This window comes from Muntiacus reevesi, chromosome 2, assembly GCF_963930625.1.
Source record: "Muntiacus reevesi chromosome 2, mMunRee1.1, whole genome shotgun sequence".
NCBI classification, from domain to species: Eukaryota; Metazoa; Chordata; class Mammalia; order Artiodactyla; family Cervidae; genus Muntiacus; species Muntiacus reevesi.
The window spans coordinates 41,631,418-41,652,353 of NC_089250.1; the positions used below are offsets into that span (position 1 = coordinate 41,631,418).

Sequence of the window (20,936 nt, forward strand, 5' to 3'; positions counted from 1 at the left end):
AAGAGAGCTGGGGCAGCAATATGTGTACCAGACAAAACAGATTTTCAAATAGACTATAACAAGAGACAAAGAAGGACATTATATAATGACCAAGGAATCAATCCAATAAGATATAACAATTGTAAACAAATACACAGCCAACATAGCAGCAACTAAATACATAAAGCAAATATTATCACATTTCTGACTGGAGGATTTTTGCAGAAACTATTGCCGGTAGCCGGCAATTTGTTATGTAAATGAATACTGAAATGTCTCTGGTCAATAATGTTCATGTAACAAAAGATATATTAATACATCTTTGGTCAATAATGTGTTAACAAACATAAAGGGAAAAACTAACAACAACACAATAATAAGAAGGGTCTTTTAACACCCCACTTACATCAATGGACACATCATTCAGTGAAAAAAATCAGTAAAGAAACATTGGCCTTAAATGACCCATTAGACCAGATGAACTTAACAGATATATCAAGTCTCAACAAAGTTAAGATGGAAAGCATACCAAGGATCTTTTCCAACCACAGTGGTATAGAGTAGAAATGGACTACATGGCAAAAAAAGCAAAAAACACAAACACACATGGAGGCTAAACAATATTCCTTCTAAACAAATGCTGGGTCACTGAAGAAATCAAAAAAGGAAACTTAAAAATATCTGAAGACAAATGAAAATGGAAATACAATGATCCAAATCCAAAATCTATGGGACAAGAACAAATCTAAGAGAGAAGTTTATAGCAACACAAGCCTACCTCAGGAAACAAGAAAGATCTAACTATCTAACCTTAAATCTAAAGGAACGAGAAATAGAAGAACAAACAAAACTCAAAGTTAGTAGAAGGAAAGAAACAATAAAGATTTGAGCAGAAATAAATGGAGGCTAAAAAAACCAACAGAAAAGATCAATGAAACTAAGAACTAGTTCTTTGAAAAGATAAAACTGGCAAACTCTTACCCAGATTCCTCAAGAAAAAAGAGCAGATCCAAACCAATAAAATCAGAAATGAAAGACAAGGTATAAATGACACCACAGAAACACAAAGGATCATAATTGCTTACTACAATTATACACCAATAAAATGGACAACCCAGAGTAAATGGATAAATTCCTAGAAACATTCAATCTCCTAAAACTGAAACAGGAAAAAACAGAAGATACAAACAGAAGGATTATCAATCATGAAACTCAATCAGCAGGGAAAAGAAACTCCCAGCAAACAAAAGTCCAGGATCAAATGAATTTGCAGATGAAATCTACCAAAAATTTAAAGAATATCTATCTTTCTCCAACTACAGCAAAAAAGGAAGAGGAAAGTGTGCTTCCAAACTCACTGTACAAGGCCAGCATCATCTTGGTACCAAAATCAGATGAGAACACCACAAAACAAGGAAAATACAGGCCAACATCCCTGATGAACATTGATGTAAAAATCCTCAACAAAATGTTAGCAAAATGAATTTAAAATATTAAATTACATTCAATTACATTAAAAAGATCATATACCATGATCAAGTGAGATATATCCCAGGGTTTCAAGGATGTTTCAATATCCAGAAACCAATGTGATACACCATACAATAAATGGAAAAATAAAAATCATATGATCATCTTAACAGATGCAGAAAAAGCTTTTGACAAAATCCAATGTCTATGTATGATAAAAACTTTCAACCAATTGGGTATAGGGAAACACACCTCAACATAACAAAGATGTGATACACACACAGACACAATAGAATATGACACGGCCATTTAAAAAAAAATGAAATCCTGTAATTTGTGACAACTTGGATGGACCTGAAAGTTTTATGCTAAGTCAGTCAGACAGAGAAAGACAAATACCATATGATTTGTCTTGTACATGGAGTATAAAAAAAAAGAACAAACATAATAAAACAGAAACAGATCGACAGAGAACAAATTGGTAGCTACCAGAGGGGAGGAAGGTAGGGGGATAAATGAAATATCTGAAGGGGTGTGAAGAAGTACTTCCAGTTATAAAGTAAGCCATAGGGATGAAAAATACAGCACAGGAAATAGAGTCAATAATTCATAACTTTGTAGAGTGACAGATGGTAGCAACTTAGCATGGTGATCCTTCTGTAATGTATAAAAATATCAATTCATCACTATGTTGTACACCTAAAACTAATGTAGTAAGTCAATTATACTTCATTTACAAGGAAAGAAGGAAGAAAAGGGAGAGGGGAGGGAGAGGGAAGGAGATGAAAAGAAAAGAAAAAAGAGAATAAATTCTACTTGGTGGTTTTCTGGGTTTTTGTTGTTGTTTCTTCGGTGTTTTAAAGATGCTGCCCCACAGCCTTCTTTCTCACCTTTCTGACAAGAAACCTGCTGTCACCTGCATATGTGCTCTTCTGTGTATGATCACCTGATGCGAAGAGCCAACTCAGTTGAAAAGACCCTGATGCTGGGAAAGACTGAAGGCAAAAGAAGAATAAGCAGCAGAAGATGATATAGTTAGATAGCATCACCAATTCAACAGACATGAATCTGAGTAAATTCCAGGAGATAGTGAAGGACAGGGAAGCCTGGTGTGCTATGGTCCATGGAGTTGCCAAGAGTTGTACACAATTTAGTGACTGAACAACAACAACCCAGTAGCTCACAATATGATTGTATTTGGAAACAGAGTCTTTAAAGAGGTTAAAATTTTATCTGGTGTCCTTATAAGAAGAAACCTGGACAGATGCAGAGGAAACATGACCTAAGAGGAGACAGCCCCTAGAAGAAACTAATGCTGCCAACACACTGATCTCAGACTTCTAGCGTATATGTATAAAGTACATTAAAAATTTACTGTTATAGTGACTCAGTCTGTAATACTTTGCTATGGCTGCACAAGTAAACGATTACATCTGGTAATTCTTGATTTTGAGCATTACTTTGCTAGCATGTGAGATGAGTGCAACTGTACGTTAGTTTGAGCATTCTTTGGCATTGCCTTTCTTTGGGATTGGAGTGAAAACTGATCTTTTCCAGTCCTGTGGCCACTGCTGAGTTTTCCAAATTTGCTGGCATAATGCATGCAGCACTTTCACAGCATCATCTTTTAGGATGTGAAATAGCTCAACTGGAATTCTAACACCTCCACTAGCTTTGTTTGTAGTGATGCTTCCTAAGGCCCATTTGACTTCACATTCCAGGATGTCTGGCTCTAGGTGAGTGAACACACCATTGTGATTATTTGGGTTGTGAAGATCTTTTTTATACAGCTCTGTGTATTCTTGCCACCTCTTCTGAATATCTTCTGCTTCTGTTAGGTCCATACCATTTCTGTCCTTTATTGAGCCCATCTTTGGATGAAATGTTCCCGTGGTATCTCTAATTTTCCTGAAGAGGTGTCTAGTCTTTCCCATTCTATTATTTTCCTCTATTTCTTTGCACTGATCACTGAAGAAGGCTTTCTTCTCTCTCCTGGCAATTCTTTGGAACTCTGCATTCAAATGGGTATATCTTTCCTTTTCTCCTTTGCTGTTCACTTCTCTTCACAGCTATTTGTAAGGCCTCCTCAGACAGCCATTTTGCTTTCTTGCATTTCTTTTCCTTGGGGATGGGCTTGATCCCTGTCTCCTATACAATGTCATGAGCCTCCGTCCATAGTTCATCAGGCACTCTGTCTATCAGATCTAGTCCCTTAAATCTATTTGTCACTTTCACTGTATAACCATAAGGGATTTGATTTAGGTCATACCTGAATGATCTAGTGGTTTTCCGTACTTTCTTCAATTTAAGTCCGAATTTGGCAATAAGGACTTCATGATCTGAGCCACAGTCAGCTCCTGGTCTTGTTTTTGCTGACTGTATAGGGCCTCTCCATCTTTAGCTGCAAAGAATATAATCAACCCGATTTCAGCATTGGCCATCTGGTGATGTCCATGTGTAGAGTATTCTCTTGTGTTGTTGGAAGACAGTGTTTGCTATGACCAGTGCATTCTCTTGGCAAAACCCTATTAGCCTTTGCCGTGCTTCATTCCATACTCCGAGGCCAAATTTGCCTGTTACTCCAAGTGTTTCTTGACTTCCTACTTTTGCATTCCAGTCACCTACAATGAAAAGGACATCTTTTTTGGGTGTTAGTCTAAAAGGTCTTGTAGGTCTTCATAGAACCATTCAACTCCAGCTTCTTCTCTGTAACTGGTAGGGGTATAGACTTGGATTACCGTGATATTGAATGGTTTGCCTTGGAAATGGAGAGAGATCATTCTGTCGTTTTTGAGACTGGATCCAACTACTGCATTTTGGACTCCTTTGTTGACTATAATAGCTACTTCATTTCTTCTAAGGGAACCTGCCCACAGTAGTAGATATAATGGTCATCTGAGTTAAATTCACCCATTCTAGTCCATTTTAGTTCGCTGATTCCTAGAATGTCGACATTTACTCTTGCCATCTCCTGTTTGACCACTTCCAATTTGCCTTGATTCGTGGACCTAACATTCCAGGTTCCTATGCAATATTGCTCTTTACAGGATCAGACCTTGCTTTTATCACCAGTCACATCCACAAAGGGGTGTTGTTTTTGCTTTGGCTCCATCCCTTCATTCTTTCTGGAGTTATTTCTCCACTGATCTCCAGTAGCATATTGTGCACCTACCAACTTGGAGATGAGCACACAATTGTATTCATCTCACATGCTAGTAAAGTAATGCTTAAAATTCTCCAAGCGAGGTTACAGCATTACGTGAACCGTGAACTTCCAAATGTTCAAGCTAGTTTTAGAAAAGGCAGAGGAACCAGATAGCAAATTGCCAACATCCGTTGCATCATTGAAAAAGCAAGAGAGTTCCAGAAAAACATCTATTTCTGCTTTATTGACTATGGCAAAGCCTTTGACTGTGTGGATAACAATAAACTGTAGAAAATTCTGAAAGAGATGGGAATACCAGACCACCTGACCTGCCTCTTGAGAAATCTGTATGCAGGTCAGGAAGCAACAGTTAGAACTGGACATGGAACAACAGACTGGTTCCAAATAGGAAAAGGAATATGTCAAGGCTGTATATTGTCACCCTGCTTATTTAACTTCTATGCAGAGTACATCATGAGAAACGCTGGGCTGGATGAAGCACAAGCTGGAATCAAGATTGCTGGGAGAAATATCAATAACCTCAGATATGCAGCTGACACCACTCTTATGGCAAAAAGTGAAGAACTAAAGAGCCTTTTGATGAAAGTGAAAGAGGAGAGTGAAAAAGTTGGCTTAAAGCTCAACATTCAGAAAACTAAGATTAGGGCATCTGGTCCCATCACTTCATGGCAAATAGATGGGGAAACAGCAGAAACAGTGGCTGACTTTATTTTGGGGGGCTTCAAAATCAGTGCAGATGGTGACTGCAGCCATGAAATTAAAAGACGCATACTCCTTGGAAGGAAAGTTATGACCAACCCAGACAGCATATTAAAAAGCAGAGACATTACTTTGCCAACAAAGGTCTGTCTAGTCAAGGCTATGGTTTTTCCGGTAGTCAGGTATGAATGTGAGCTGGACTATAAAGAAAGCTGAGCCCCGAAGAATTGATGCTTTTGAACTGTGGTGTTGGAGAAGACTCTTGAGAGTCCTGTGGACTGCAAGGAGGTCCAACCAGTCCATCCTAAAAGAGATCAGTCCTAAGTGTTCATTGGAAGGACTGATGTCGAAGCTGAAACTCCAATATTTTGGCCACCTGATTCGAAGAGCTGACTCATTTGAAAAGACCCTGATGCTGGGAAAGAGTGAGGGCAGGTGGAAAAGGGGACGACAGAGGGTGAGACGGTTGGATGGCAACACTGACTCGACGGACATGATTTTGGGTAAATTTCAGGAGTTGGTGATGGACAGGGAGGCCTGGCGTGCTGTGGTCCATGGGGTCGCAGAGTCGGACATGACTGAGTGACTGAACTGAACTGAATCCTTGATTAGATATATTAGACACTGTGAATTTTACTTTGTTGCATACTGGCTATTTCTATATTCCTATAAACATTATTGAACCTTGTTTCAGGATGCAGTGAAGTTACTTGGAGACGGTTTGATTCTTCCGGGATTTGTTTTTATGATTCGTGCTGAGCGCACACATGGGCTGAGCAGCACTCTGCTGAATACAGAATACAACTCTGGATGGCTCTCCAGAGTTCTCTGTGCCACTGTCTCTCCCTGGTCTTCTGTCCTGTAAATTGTAGGCATGCAGGTGTCCCCAGACTCTCAGCACCTCACTCACGGCTCAGGGAGTCAACCAGGCTCTCCACATCGCTTTCCCCTTCCCTGAGCTATAGTGGAGAAACTCTCACATACACAGCGGGAAGCTGGAGCTGTTGTAGGACTCACTTTGTCACCTTTCACAGACCACTGTCTCTCACTGCCAGTGGCCAGTGTTTGGAAAGCTTGTTTCATGCATTTTGTCTGGGCTTTGTTGTAGTTATTTCAGGGTAAATTTAGCCCTTGTTACTCTATCTTGGCCAGATGTGGAAGAATCAGATTTCTATTAAAAAGTGTCTATATTTAGTTTTCATCAATTCCTCCATGACAGAAACAATCAAAATTATTAAGAAAGAGTTTTTGACTTTTTTTGCTATATTAATAGGTATATCCCAAGACACATTTTCTATTATAATAAATATTCTATCATATATGAGTATATACAAATATATATATATGTTCCATTATATTTTCTCATATTCTCTCAGAAGGAACAAAAAAGTAAATCCAAAATTCATGTCTGAAAACTAATAGTTGGACTAAAGTCTACCTAATTTATAGGTGGAAACCTGAAGAACAATCTTCAAACTCTTACTCAAACACAGTATTGGGAGTAATTTCACTGAACAGAACTGAAAACTTAATACACAAGAGCAATCCATAAATTTTCCCAGAGAAGAAAACAAAAAGTCATGAGGATGTTGGCAGAGTTCAACAGCTGGCTGTCCTACTGTGAAAAGGCCTTATTCTCCTGACAGTAACAAGGATGTTTTATCACTACAACATAGCTTATTTTCAAGCGCTTTATACATAATTGCATTACTTACTGTTGAAAAACAAAATTCACCTGAGCAAATCTTAAAAGATTTTACTGGCTTTATTCAACAATTCATCAATTGGGCAGCATCTCACATAGTAAATACGAAGCAGCTCCAAAGAGCCATACAAAATGAAAGACTTTCCTACGCAGAAGGGAGCAGGAACAAGGAGGCTTTACGAGACAAAATAACTGGTTTTATTCCAAGGTCACTTTCCTTTAGGAGACGACAAGGTTCTAACAGGCAGATGACCTCATCAGTGCTGACCAGATGATTCCCAATTGACTGGTTTAAGAATTTGAGCCGAGACTATAATAAAAAATTTCTGTTTGGTGATGTGGGGCTTATTTAGTATAAGCAATTCCATTCTGGGTATGTTGTCTGCTTTTTAAAACTACCTTGCTCTATTTTTCTTCACAGCACTTTACCACCTCCTTGAAATTTACTATATATTTACATCTACCTTTTTTTTTGCTATCTTTCTCCCTCAAGAGGGGAATGTGAGTTACACAAGGACTGGGAACTGTCTGACTCTAACATTCTATTCACAGCCTCCAGCACACAGTAAGTCTTCAACAAATACTCACTGGATGAAAAAAAGAAAACTCATGCTAGCAATCTTCTGTAAGCTGCCACACTGCTAACAGGAATTATCCACAGGACAATTTTACTTTCTCAATTATATTCTGTTTTAAATCTGTAGTAGGAAGTCCTTTTCATTTCTGCAATCAGAAGAAAAAAAAAATGAGAGGGGAACAGAGAGAAACAGACAAGATCCCTCTGGGGCTGCCTTTCACCATAGCGACTGCCATCTCTCACAGTGGCCTCACACCAGGATCCCTCCTCAGTTCCTGCAGAACCTCCCTGGTGCTTCCTCAGGAAGCTCTGGGCTGTACCAGCAGGCTCCCAGCTGGCTGACACCGTCCCTTCCTTCTGGAGCCCAAAGCCGGCATCCAGTGTCCTAGGATGGCAGTCTTATTTTCCTTCCTGTAGGTTCTGCCATGACGTGCCTTGTCAAAGTGTGCTCTGTCCCTAAACTGTGAACATTTATTTTATCTACAGATAGCTTGATATGCCAGGGATGTATTGAAAAATTAGTTACATCCTGTCAGAGAAGTGGAAGCCTAAAAGATGAGATATTCTGAAGATAAACCAGTACAAAAAAATATCAAGAGTAACAAAGGACAAATGTGAGATCAGACTATCTGTCTCCAGCCATCCTTGTATTGTCTCTACCACAGACATCATGAAAATGTCACACATAAAAACTGACAGACAACAAACTCCCTGAGGATTGGCACTTCCTTCTTTCATCTTTCCCCATGCCTAGCATGATTTCAAACAAACAGAAGCAAGTTAACTGTTGGTTGAATAAAATAAACCTATGAGCATGCAACACTGACAACGCCACTTTCAGGTAGGAACAAAATGATGTTCCAGGCCCAAGAATGGCACAAGTCAAGCATGAAACAGTAAAGAGTCTATGCTATACACATTATTAGGAGAGAGAAACAGCTGAAAGTTAAAAATCATACATGTATTTTAGGACCCTGAACTATAGCATCCAAATGACCTGCTTCCACTCTGAACATTTTTTCCTTCCCATTACAAAGAATTCAGTCAATTCATCTAAATCTTGCATGGAGATCCAAGTTTGCTAAGACCTGAAAAGAATTTCAACTTTCTTTTCTTTACCCTAAAGCTCAAACCAGTCAATCCTAAAGGAAATCAACCCTGAATATTCATTGGAAGGACTGATGCTGAAGCTCCAACACTTTGGCCATCTGATGCGAAGAGGTGACTCACTGGAAAAGACCCTGATGCTGGGAAAGACTGAAGGCAGGAGGAGAAGGGGATGACAGAGGATGAGATGGTTGGATGGCAAAATCAACTCAATCAACATGAGTCTGAGCAAGCTCCAGGAGATGGTGAAGGACAGGGAAGCCTGGCATGCTGCAGTCCATCGGGTAGCAAAGAGTCAGACACCACCGAGTGACTGAACAACAGCAAAGCTCAGGACAACTTTCAAGTTTCAAGAACAAACCCTAAATTCCAGCATTCCTGAGTTGTCCTTCATCGACACTCGTTCTCTGTCTTCATCTGTGCAAAATGTCACTCCTCACACTGACACTCATCTACCCCCTCCTCTTTTTACCTTCTCAGGGCATTTCCTGGTAAACCAGGGCATACCTGGAAAACAGAATACACATAAAACAAAGCCCACAGGTGCCATCTCAAGACAAATTCTGCTAGAAACCTCTATTTGTGTACTAGCAAAATCTGAGGGGCAAGAATTCTGATTATGAAGCATATGATCACTGATGTTGGCCTCTGTTCATGTTGATCTTTTCTCCACCTCAAATCCAGCTTAACACCCTCCTCACTGGCCTGTATGCGGGGTCCTCAGGTGGGGGGTGCGAGGGGAGCTGCCCTCAGACCTCCCAGGACCAGGTCGCACTCAGCTATACAGAACACACAGCAAGTCACAGCTGCAACAACTTCCCATGAAAACCATTTCCGTCATCCACTGTTGCAACACCACAGGTTGGAGAAGTGAGTCTCTGCCAAGGAGATTGACTGTCTTGATAATGAGACTTTAGCAAATGGTAGGAAACATCCGATTAAGCCAAAGATAGAGAGCTAAGACTGTGTCCAGGTGGAGAGCTGAAAAAGAAACACCTGTGGTAGCTCCTCTCCCCTGGGCGAAGGGCTTTGCTCTTATTTCAGAGAAAACAGAAGCACCCAGAGAACTTCCAATGCTGTCCCACAGAACTAACCACCTCCCTGCAACTTCACAGCACCCTTGGGGATCCCTAACCTGTCTCTGAATCCCAGAGACATCATGCCACCAGCATCTCTTTCATACTGGAGCCTCACCCCGCTTCTATAAGGGAGATTTTTATCCCCACATCACGAGGAAGAAATAAGCTCAGAAAGTTAAGCAATTCTCCCCAAGACACAAACCTGAGAACACTCACTTGAGACTATGCAAACTTTCCTCCAAAATATCAAATGATACTAAGATGGGCACCAAGCCTAAATAACAGGTCTTTCTACTAACCGGACATCTTGGGAGGGTTTCTGGGCATCATACTTCCTTGTGTCAGCAGCCTGACACTCCAGACACTGGCCCTCAGTTCAGGAAGAAACAAAACACCTATCCACCCTCCATGTGGACACTCAAGTCCTATGGCATCACATTAAGCATTTGACTTAATCTGTCAGTTTTCAAGATTGTATTACAGTTAAATTTTCCCTACAAACTGCAGTTTGGAAGGAAAAGTGCTCTTGTGGGAGGAGCAGGAGGAAGACCTTGAGTCTGGAAAGGTTTGTCCCATCTCCACTGCTATCAGCAGAACCCTGAGGTGATGACCCATCTAAGCCTCTCTCCAAGACTACCTCTATGATCAGTGTCTTCTGGAGCTCTTAATCTACCTAAAAAGTAACTCCTGCATTTGAGCAGTCCATGCCCAACATTAGTGTAGAAGACAGGCACTCCCTTGAGAAGGGAGAGTACCCACTGGCTGAAAGGAACTGGGAAGTAGGCAGAGATACAGGACTCAAGTTCCAGGGTCCTGAGCTCCAGGGCTGCAGTGTGTCCCTGCTAAGATAAACCACAACTGGGAAGAGAGGGACTCGGCTGGGAGCCCCACTTGAAGCACCATAACATAGCCTCCCTGGCTGCTTGTCATGGTCCAGGAACCGACTCTTCTCTGGGGAGGGGGAGGAGAAGAAGGTGGAGAAAAGTAGACTTTAAGTACAAAAGCTAGCTCTGAGAGCACTCTCTTCTCTCCACATGTAAAGAAAGAGATACCAGGCACAGAGCCTTGTCTGGTGAGCTCCCTATTCACCCTCAGGAAGGTGAACCACCCGGCTTTCTGGGTTATGGTAAAGCCTTCTGCAACCCTGCATGAAGTTCCTTCTTTTGGGTCAAGGAGGAAACAAGGGTGAAGCCTGCATTCTTCTGTATTTACACACAAAGGTCATCAGATATGAAACCTCCCAGGCAGTCCACTGATCTTGATTATCTGGCAGATTTGGACAGTCTAGTTCATTTAAACACAGACCTATACATCTCACTGGGCTTCCCAGATGGCACTAGTGGTAAAGAACCCGCCTGCCAACCCAGGAGACACAAGACCCACAGGTTTGATCCCTGGGTCAGGAAGACTCCCCTGGAGGAGGAAATGGCAACCCACTCCAGCACTCTTATCTGGAGAATCCCACGGACAAAGGAGCCTGGTGGACTACAGACCATGGAATCACAAAGAGTCAGACACAACTGAGCATTCGTCTTGAGTCTTGATGCCTTTACTGAATAGTGCCAAGAACTCCAGGATTACAGAAGAGAAGATCAAAGGCCCACAGAATCCCTCAACTGCCTCCTCGTACCAGACATGTGCAAAGCAAAAGCAGTATCCAGTCCCTCCTTTCATAGAGTGCAGGGCTAACCTATAAGCCAGATGCCTTCCAAAATGACCCTTTAGTCCAACTTAGTCCAAAACAAACCCAAAGGGAGCTACACTCAATATTCTGTAATAACCTAGAAGGGAAAAGAATCTGAAAAAGAACACATGTGTATGTGTGTGTGTGTGTGTGTGTGTGTGTGTATAAAACTAACACATTGCAAACCAACTATACATCAATTAAAAAAAAAAAAAAAACACCTGGCTTTACCTCCAAGGTGGTTGTCTTTATCTATATTAGTCTAAAAATTTATCTAAAAAGTTAAGAGGTCATGGACACACACCCAGCTACTCTTCAGGAAAGACTGGAAGATCTGGATGCCCTGGAGCCACATTCCTGCTGGGCAGTCACAGGAAAGAAAGCAGCTCTTGCTGCCCTCTTCAGAAAGAGAACGTTCTCTCCACTTCTCCACACCCTCAGCGCCATCCTGGGGTCCCAGAAAAATACACACAAAATATTTTTTTTATTCAGGAGAAAATCCAAAATTTTTCTGTGTGTGCAGACATGTGCTACAGCAAGAAAAAAGAGGGGAGGGCATGTAAATACCTAAAATAGGAAACAAGACTAGGGAAGAGCCCCAAGTATAGAGGAAAAGCTAGATGTAACAGATGATTTTCTATAGACATATAAATCACCAAAACTGAATCCAGAGACTGCAAATCTAAGAAACTATAACAGCTATAAAAATGCTACATTCTAAAAAAGCACCATGTTCAGTAAGTTTTACAGGTGAATTCTACCAAAATTTAAAGAAAGAGATCGTTTCAAAAGTACAATATTTAAACTGGCTAATGAAGAGAAAGAGAAAACTTCTAATAAAGCTATTAAAAACACTAAAATCACTTGGTAAAGATGGCATTAAAAAAGAAAATTACAAACTAGTCATACAACTAACGGTGTAAAACTCCCTAGTAAAATATTAATAAATAGAATCTGTCTACATAATAAGAGTTATTACTGATGATTCAATAATATAAAATGATGACTCAATGATATGAAACCTATTACTACGACTCAGCATATTAACAGGTCAAGAGACAAAATTCATATGATCATTTGACAGATGCTAAAACAGCATTTAATATAATTCAACATCCATTTTTGATCTTAAAAAAAAAAAGACAAAACAGCAGCAACACACCCCTTAGTAAAATAACTAACTTGGCATAAACACAAAAAGAATTCTCCTTAAAGTCAGGAACAAGATAAGGATACTCAGTATCACCCCTATTATTCAACCTTATTCTGGAAAAACAATGTAATCAAAAAAGAGAAACAAAAGATAGAAAAAGTAGAAAACAGAATTATTATTAATATTTGCAGCTGATACGATAGCAGCTGCAGCTGATAGGATACCTGGAAAATTCAGGAACTGCAAAACCACTTGAAACTAAGATTAGGTAAATTGCTAGATACAGAATTAATAAATACAACTAGTAACAATGTATAAGAAAATAACAACAAGAGATTAACTAGAAGTACACTTAAGAAATGTACAGGATTTTAAAACTGACTTAAAAAGACATTTCTAAGACAGGGAAATGTATATGTAGACTCATGCTCAGTTGCTCAGTCATGTCTGACTCTTTGCAACCCCAGGCTCCTTTTGTCCATGGAATTTTTTAGGCAGGAATACTGGAGTGGGTTGCCATTTCCTACTCCAGGGGATCTTCCCCACCCACATCTCTTTGTTTCCCTCATTGGCAAGCAGATTCTTTACCGCTGCACCACCTGGGAAGCCCAGACAGGATACTAAATAATATTAAATTAATTACAAATAATAAATTGCTAGTTTTGATACAATTCAATAGTAGTATTGGGGTTACATATATTTCAAAATGCTTATTTGTTCAAGATACACTGTGAAAATATTTATGGATGAAATCAGTTGTTTTACAGTCTAGTCTCCCCACCATATCAAAAACGGAGGAGAGGAGGAAGAGATGATTCAAGACTGGCAAAACATGGAAAACTATTGAAATGAAGGGACGGGCTCATGGAGGTTCATTATACTGACTCCTCTACTTTTGTCTATTGAAAATGTGCACAATAGAAAGTTAAAAGAAATGTGCAGGGGGACCCAAACAAGGATGGTTCAAGATGTAAATAATCCCAAAAATGTATAATAAGCTTACAAAAACATACAGAAGCTGCCACCTAACCACTAAGAAACGCAAATTAAAGTTACAAATCAGATGTCGATTTTCAGCACCCAAGTAGAAAAAGATCAAAATGTCTGGTAATATTCAATATTTGGGTGAGGAGACTGACACTAGTGGAGGGTGTACCAATCATACAAGTTCTTGGCAGGGCACTTTGGTCTTTCCTTTCAGTCATCAGCGTACACCCCTTGGCTCAGCAATTCCACTTCTAGGAATCTATTCTGGATATTCATTCAACAAAATATTTTCTCCCACCTAAGATGTGCCTCTGAAGACAGAGGCCCCAAGAACAATGTCCCTGCTCTCACAGGGCTTCCATTCTCCTGTGGGAGACTATGCACAAAGCCAGTCAAGTGTGCAAGCAATTAAGGGGGATGAAGAAACAAGTAAACAGAAATGGGCTGGTGGGGGCCCAAGGGCTATTTTGGATGTGCTAGTCTGGAAAAGCCTCTCTGATGAGGTGACAGCTGAGTAGAGGCCAGGCTGAAGGAGAAAACTCAGGAGGGGAAGGTCCAGGAGAGTATTTCAGGCAATAGGGAAGGAACCATGGGGTAACACAAATTTGCCCTTCCTGCCGTCTGCTTTTCTTTTTATTCTCATAACAGCCTTTCGTTTATCCAAAGGAAGTGACACCACTAGAATGTCCCTCTTTGTCTTCAACTCAAAAATAAAAATAATCAGGCTCTTTCAATACAGTAGATCTTTCAAGGGAGATTGTTTCCCCAAACATTACTGTGCATCACAATTTGTCTTCTTCAAAGGAAGAGCTTACAACCTAAGTGTTATGTCAAATCTGTTAATAAAAGTGCATTAAAGCCAACTGTGCGTTTTTAGTGCAGATAAACCTTTCCACAAGAGATTACCTTCACAAGAGATGCTGATCAGTTGCTACATAATTTTACACAAAAATAAAAATTCTGTCGATCCCTGGACTTCCAGCAGGAAGGGGAACCACTGACTGAGATGTGTATACAGTTTAACCTCGTGATCTTTAGGCAATGAAGTTAACATTTTTAGGGGCTCTTTGGATAACTATTTTACACTGCAGAGGCCTGTGTCAATTAAGGCCATTCCAGGGGATCTCAAAAGCAGTGACTCTTGCTACAACATCTGAGAACATTACATACTAACTTTTTCAGTCACCAAGAAAGATGAAGACTTCAAAACTGTCATGAGTGATAAGTTCCATGAACAGCCAGATAATAAACACACCAGCCTGCGGGGAGAGTCCAGCCGGCGTGAAAAAAAGCCCTTCTCTCAACTGTGAGATGATTTCAACGTCAACGCGTTCATCTCCCCAAAGGGAGGCCGAAAACATCTTCCGGACCAGACAGCGCTTCCCAAGGGGTAGACTCGGGTGGACACATTCCACACAACAGAAGCCAGCGGCTCGCGATCGCCGGGCATCCACCTGCCCTCTGCATTCGAGGGCGTAGCGTCCCGCTACCTCGCACCCCGCCAAGCCCTCAGCCTCCCTGAGAAGGCGGCGCACCCCCGCGCCTGCACACTGCGGACCCTCCACCGTGCCCAGGGGCCCCGCGGGCGCCGGTGAGCTGCCCACCCCGTGGGAAGGACGCTGGGTCCGCGCCGCGCGCGTGCTCCCCGGCCCTGCCGGGCATCCAGGGGCCCCCCATCCTCGTCGGGAGGCGCTCTCCAGCCGGGCGCCGGGGGCGGGGGGCCGCAGGCCCACTCGGGGAGGCACCAGGGATGGGCCGGCTCGGAGAGGCCGGCGGGGCGCGCGGGGCGGGCAGCTCCGAAGGGGCGCTGGCCCCGGCCGCCCCCGCCGCCCCTCACCTGCCCAGCGCCCGCTTCATGCCCGCGTCCGCGGCGCAGCGCGGCTCGGCCGGCCCCGGGCCCGCCAGGCACAGGTTCTGCTTCAGGCGGCAGTCGGCGTCCAGCGCCGCGGCGGCCGGGCCGGCGGAGGGCGAGCCTGAGGCGGCGCGGCGTTCATGCTCCAGGGCGACGGGCTCGGTCCGCTTCCTCATTCCGTGGCCAGCACGGCCAGTCTCCCCCGCGCCGCCCGCCGCCGCCGAAGGGAGCCACCGCCGAGGTGAGCCGCCGGAGCCGCCGCCGCGAGCCCGCCGCCCTGACGTCCCTGCCGGCCGGAGGGCCCGCCCACAGCCGGTCAGGGCTGGCCAATGAGGGTCGGGAGGCCGCCAACCCGCCCCGCCCTCCCAGGCCCGCCCTCTCCTGGCGCCCGCAGCCATCTTAGAGACGGGCAGACGACGCCGTCGCGGGCGTCACTGTCCGGGCGTGACGCCGAGGCGGGGAGCTGCGCTGCGTAGGGGTCGCGCTAGGTCTGAGCCGGTGCCGCCGCCGGCTTAGCTGCCTGAAACGGACCCTGCGCCCCCATCTCAGGCTCTCTGACTTCCCTCAAGAGTAGAAACCCCCGAAAGGGTCTTTTAAGGGTTTACAACTACGAAAAGAGATAGGTGACATCACAAGTCTGTCCTAATAATGCTTTACAACTATTAAATTTTCCCACAAGGCCTTTAAAAAATATGCGATCAGGTAGGTTTGTTTTTTAATTTGAAATACACATGTATATATTTTTTTCTTTTGGGCCAAACATGAAAACCAAGCTGCTAAAAAACCAGTATTAGATTTTTTTATAAAGCAATTAGAACTAGTCGATGAGGGAAGAATCCGTTCCCAAATTCCCAGTTGTGAAACACAAAGTAACAATTCAACAGCTCCTAAAAACACAAAAGAAAGCAGCTTCATCTATTAGTTTTATAACTTTGGCTGTCTTTAATATGGCATTATTTTTGTACAAATGAGCTACAACCAAGAGATTTGCTTATTTGTTACAAAGTAACTTGTAATTTCAAAATTTGTGCCAGTGAAAACTACTAACTGATGATTTAAAATTAATTAGAAATGTCTTTAGAAATTCAGTAGCTCCTTATACTGTCTTTCTAATGACACTTCAGTTCAGTTCAGTCGCTCAGTCGTGTCCGACTCTTTGCGACCCCATGAAACCCAGCACGCCAGGCCTTCCTGTCCATCACAAATTCCCAGAGTTTACTCAAACTCATGCCCATTGAGTCGGTGATGCCATCCAGCCATCTCATCCTCTGTCGTCCCCTTCTCCTGCCCCCAATCCCTCCCAGCATCAGGGTCTTTTCCAGTGAGTCAACTCTTTGCATGAGGTGGCCAAAGAACTGGAGTTTCAGCTTCAGCATCAGTCCTTCCAATGAACACCCAGGACTTATCTCCTTCAGGATGGACTGGTTGGATCTCCTTGCAGTCCAAGGGACTCTCCAGAGTCTTCTCCAACACCACAGTCCAAAAGCATCAATTTTTCGGCGCTCAGCTTTCTTCACAGTCCAACTCTCACATCCATACATGACCACTGGAAAAACCATAACCTTGACCAGATGGACCTTTGTTGGCAAAGTAATGTCTCTGCTTTTTAATATGCTATCTAGGTTGGTCATAACTTTCCTTCCAAGGAGTAAGTGTCTTCTGATTTCATGGCTGCAATCACCATCCACAGTGATTTTGGAGCCCCAAAAAATGAAGTCTGACACTGCTTCCACTGTCTCCCTATCTATTTCCCATGAGGTGATGGGACCAGATGCCATGATCTTAATTTTCTGAATGTTAAGTTTTAAGCCAACTTTTTCACTCTCCTCTTTCACTTTCATCAAGAGGCTCTTTAGTTCCTCTTCACGTTCTGCCATGAGGGTGATGTCATCTGCATATCTGAGGTTATTAATATTTCTCCTGGCAATCTTGATTCCAGCTTGTGCTTCTTCCAGCCCAGCGTTTCTCATGATGTACTCTGCATAGAAGTTAAATAAGCAGGCTGACAATATACAGTCTTGACATACTCCTTTTCTTATTTGGAATGTCCAGTTCTAACTGTTGCTTCCTGATCTGCGTACAGTTTTCTCAAGAGGCAGGTCAGGTGGTCTGGTATTCCCATCTCTTTCAGAATTTTCCACAGTTTATTGTGATCCACACAGTCAAAGCTTTGGCATAGTCAATAAAGCAGAAATAGATGTTTTTCTGGAACTCTCTTGCTTTCTCGATGATCCAGTGGATATTGGCAATTTGATCTCTGGTTCTTTTTCTAAAACATTTTTGGCCTTTTCTGAAACCATCTGGAAGTTCTCGGTTCACATATTGCTGAAGCCTGGCTTGGGGAATTTTGAGCATTACTTTATTAGCGTGTGAGATGAGTGCAATTGTGTGGTAGTTTGAGCATTCTTTGGCATTGCCTTTCTTAGGGATTGGAATGAAAACTGACCTTTTCTAGTCCTGTGGCCACTGCTGAGTTTTCCAAATTTGCTGACATATTGAGTGCAGCACTTTAACAGCATCATCTTTCAGGATGTTAAATAGCTCAACTGGAATTCCATCACATCCACTAGTTTTGTTCATAGTGATGCTTTCTAAGGCCCACATGACTTCACATTCCAGGATGTCTGGCTCTAGGTCAGTGATCACACCATTGTGATTATCTGGGTCATGAAGATCTTTTTTTTTTACAGTTCTTCTGTGTATTCTTGCCACCTCTTCTGAATATCTTCTGCTTCTGTTAGGTCCATACCATTTCTGTCCTTTATTGAACCCATCTTTGCCTGAAATGTTCCCTTGATATCTCTAATTTTCTTGAAGAGATCTCTTAGTCTTTCCCATTCTGTTATTTTCCTCTATTTGTTTGCATTGACGCTGAGGAAGGCTTTCTTCTCTCTCCTGGTGATTCTTTGGAACTCTGCATTCAAATGGGAATATCTTTCCTTTTCTCCTTTGCTTTTCGCCTCACTTCTTTTCACACTAAGCCCTCCTCAGACAACCATTTTGCCTTTTTGCATTTCTTTTCCTTGGGGATGGTCTTGATCCCTGTCTCCTGTACAATGTCACGAACCTCTGTCCATAGTTCATCAGGCTGTCTATCAGATCTAGTCCCTTAAATCTATTTCTTACTTCCACTGTATAGTCATAAGGGATTTGATTTATGTCATACCTGAATGGTCTAGTGGTTTTCCCTGCTTTCTTCAGTTTAAGTCTGAATTTGGCAATAAGGAGTTCATAATCTGAGCCACAGTCAGCTCCTGGTCTTGTTTTTGCTGATTGTATAGAGCTTCTCCATCATTGGCTGCACAGAATATAATCAATCTGATTTTGGTGTTGACCATCTGGTGATGTCCATGTGTAGAGTCTTCTCTTGTGTTGTTGGAAGACGGTGTTTGCTATGACCAGTGCATTCTCCTGGCAAAACTCTGTTAGCCTTTGCTCTGCTTCATTCCGTACTCCAAGGTCAAATTTGCCTGTTACTCCAGGTGTTTCTTGACTTCCTACTTTTGCATTCCAGTCCCCTACAATGAAAAGGACATCTTTTTTGGGTGTTAGTTCTAAAAGGTCCTGTAGGTCTTCATAGAACTGTTCAACTTCAGCTTCTTCAGCGTTACTGGTTGGGGCATAGGCTTGGATTACTGTGATATCAAATGGTTTGCCTTTGAAACGAACAGAGATCATTCTGTTGTTTTTGAGATTGCATCCAAGTACTGCATTTTGGACTCTCTCGTTGACTGTGATGGCTACTCCATTTCTTCTAAGGGATTCCTGCCCACAGTAGTAGATATAATGGTCATCTGAGTTAAATTCACCCATTCTAGTCCATTTTAGTTTGCTGATTCCTAGAATGTCGACATTCACTCTTGCCATCTCCTGTTTGACCACTTCCAATTTGCCTTGATTCATGGACCTAACATTCCAGGTTCCCATGCAATATTGCTCTTTACAGCATGGGACCTTGCTTCTATCACCAGTCCCATCCACAACTGGGTGTTGTTTTTGCTTTGGCTCCATCCCTTTTTTCTTTCTGGAGTTATTTCTTCTCTGATCTCCAGTAGCATATTGGGCACCTACCGACCTGGGGAGTTCCTCTTTCAGTATCCTATCATTTTTGCCTTCTCATACTGTTCATGGGGTTCTCAAGGCAAGAATACTGAAGTAGTTTGCCATTCCCTTCTCCAGTGGACCACATTCTGTCAGACCTCTCCACCATGACCCGACCATCTTGGGTGGCCCCACACAGCATGGCTTAGTTTCACTGAGTTAGACATGACTGTGGTCCTGTGATCAGATTGGCTAGTTTTCTGTGATTATGGTTTTAGTGTGTCTGCCCTCTGATGCCCTCTCACAACACCTACTGTCTTACTTGGGTTTCTCTTACCTCGGATGTGGGTATCTCTTCACAGCTGTTCCAGCAAAGCACAGCTGCTGCTCCTTACCTTGGATGAGGGGTATCTTCTCACAGCCACCTCTCCTGACCTTGAACATGGAGTAGCTCCTCTCAGCCCTCCTGCGCCCAGTAGCAGCCGCTCCTTGGAGGTGGGATTGCTCCTCTCAGCCGCCGCCCCTGACCTTGGAGGTGGGGTAGCTCCTCTCGGCCACCGCCCCTGACCTCAACAGTTAGAAACTGCAAATGAATTTCATTGACCATATTACTAAAATATCACAACCAGCATTCATACTTGTCCAAACATACTTTTGGTGAATTCTTTAAAATAATATAGAAGCATATACTGATAGATTGGGAGTCCAGAAACTAAAGTGTAAAGCAATTTTTACTCCATCACTCACTAAATTCTTTTCAATCAATAGACAGACAAAAATGCTAGGAAGGGAGGACAAGAAAAATAGAGTAAGTGTTACTGAATCTTTCTTGATAGTATCAAGCCTAGCCCATCCAATCCTCAACTCTTGGTTCACACTCCAAGTAATCTTTTCCAGGCTCTGATCTTATCCAGTGTCACCACACAATAGTGACACCTACACTAGTATTTCTAGTCCACACCTCTTCCTTGAACCCCATGCTCCTTGTCTCACTCATCCACTCTGATATCCTATAGGCACTTAAAATTATGTTCAAAGCTGAGCTCTCAGCTCTTCTCCCACCCCAACTCCGTCCATAACCTTTCCCACCTCCAGGATGCTAAGTTCATGCTTGTAGTTTCTCAGGCCAAAACCTTGGGATCCTACTTGATTCCTCCCTGCTTATAACATAGCAGGTCTATCACCAAGCCTGGTCAGCTCTCCTTTCACAATCTGTCCAGGGTAGACCATTTCTCACTACCTCCACCATGGGCCAAATTCCCATCATACCTCACTTGGATTATTTTATTTATTTTTTCATTTTTTGCTGGGCTACATGGCATGCAGGATCCTAGTTCTCTGACCAGGGATCAAACCTATGTCCCCTGCAGTGGAAGCATGGAGTCTTAACCACTGAACCTCTAGGAAATTCCCTACTTTTGGAGTGGGGTGGATTAT

At 42.6% G+C, this 20,936-nt stretch overlaps 1 protein-coding gene and 1 pseudogene across 1 annotated transcript in view; both read right to left on the reverse strand.

Annotated features, from left to right (window-relative positions):
- ABHD12 (abhydrolase domain containing 12, lysophospholipase) overlaps positions 1-15,747 on the reverse strand; it is a 57,158-nt gene extending 41,411 nt beyond the window's left edge. Inside the window, exon 1 of the mRNA XM_065921362.1 lies at positions 15,444-15,747. Within this exon, the coding sequence (XP_065777434.1) occupies positions 15,444-15,634 (191 nt within the window). The 5' untranslated portion in view covers positions 15,635-15,747. The remainder of the gene's footprint in view (positions 1-15,443) is intronic.
- Positions 15,748-18,629: 2,882 nt separating this feature from the next.
- On the reverse strand, positions 18,630-20,478 carry LOC136157142 (craniofacial development protein 2-like; annotated as a pseudogene).
- Positions 20,479-20,936: the final 458 nt, after the last annotated feature.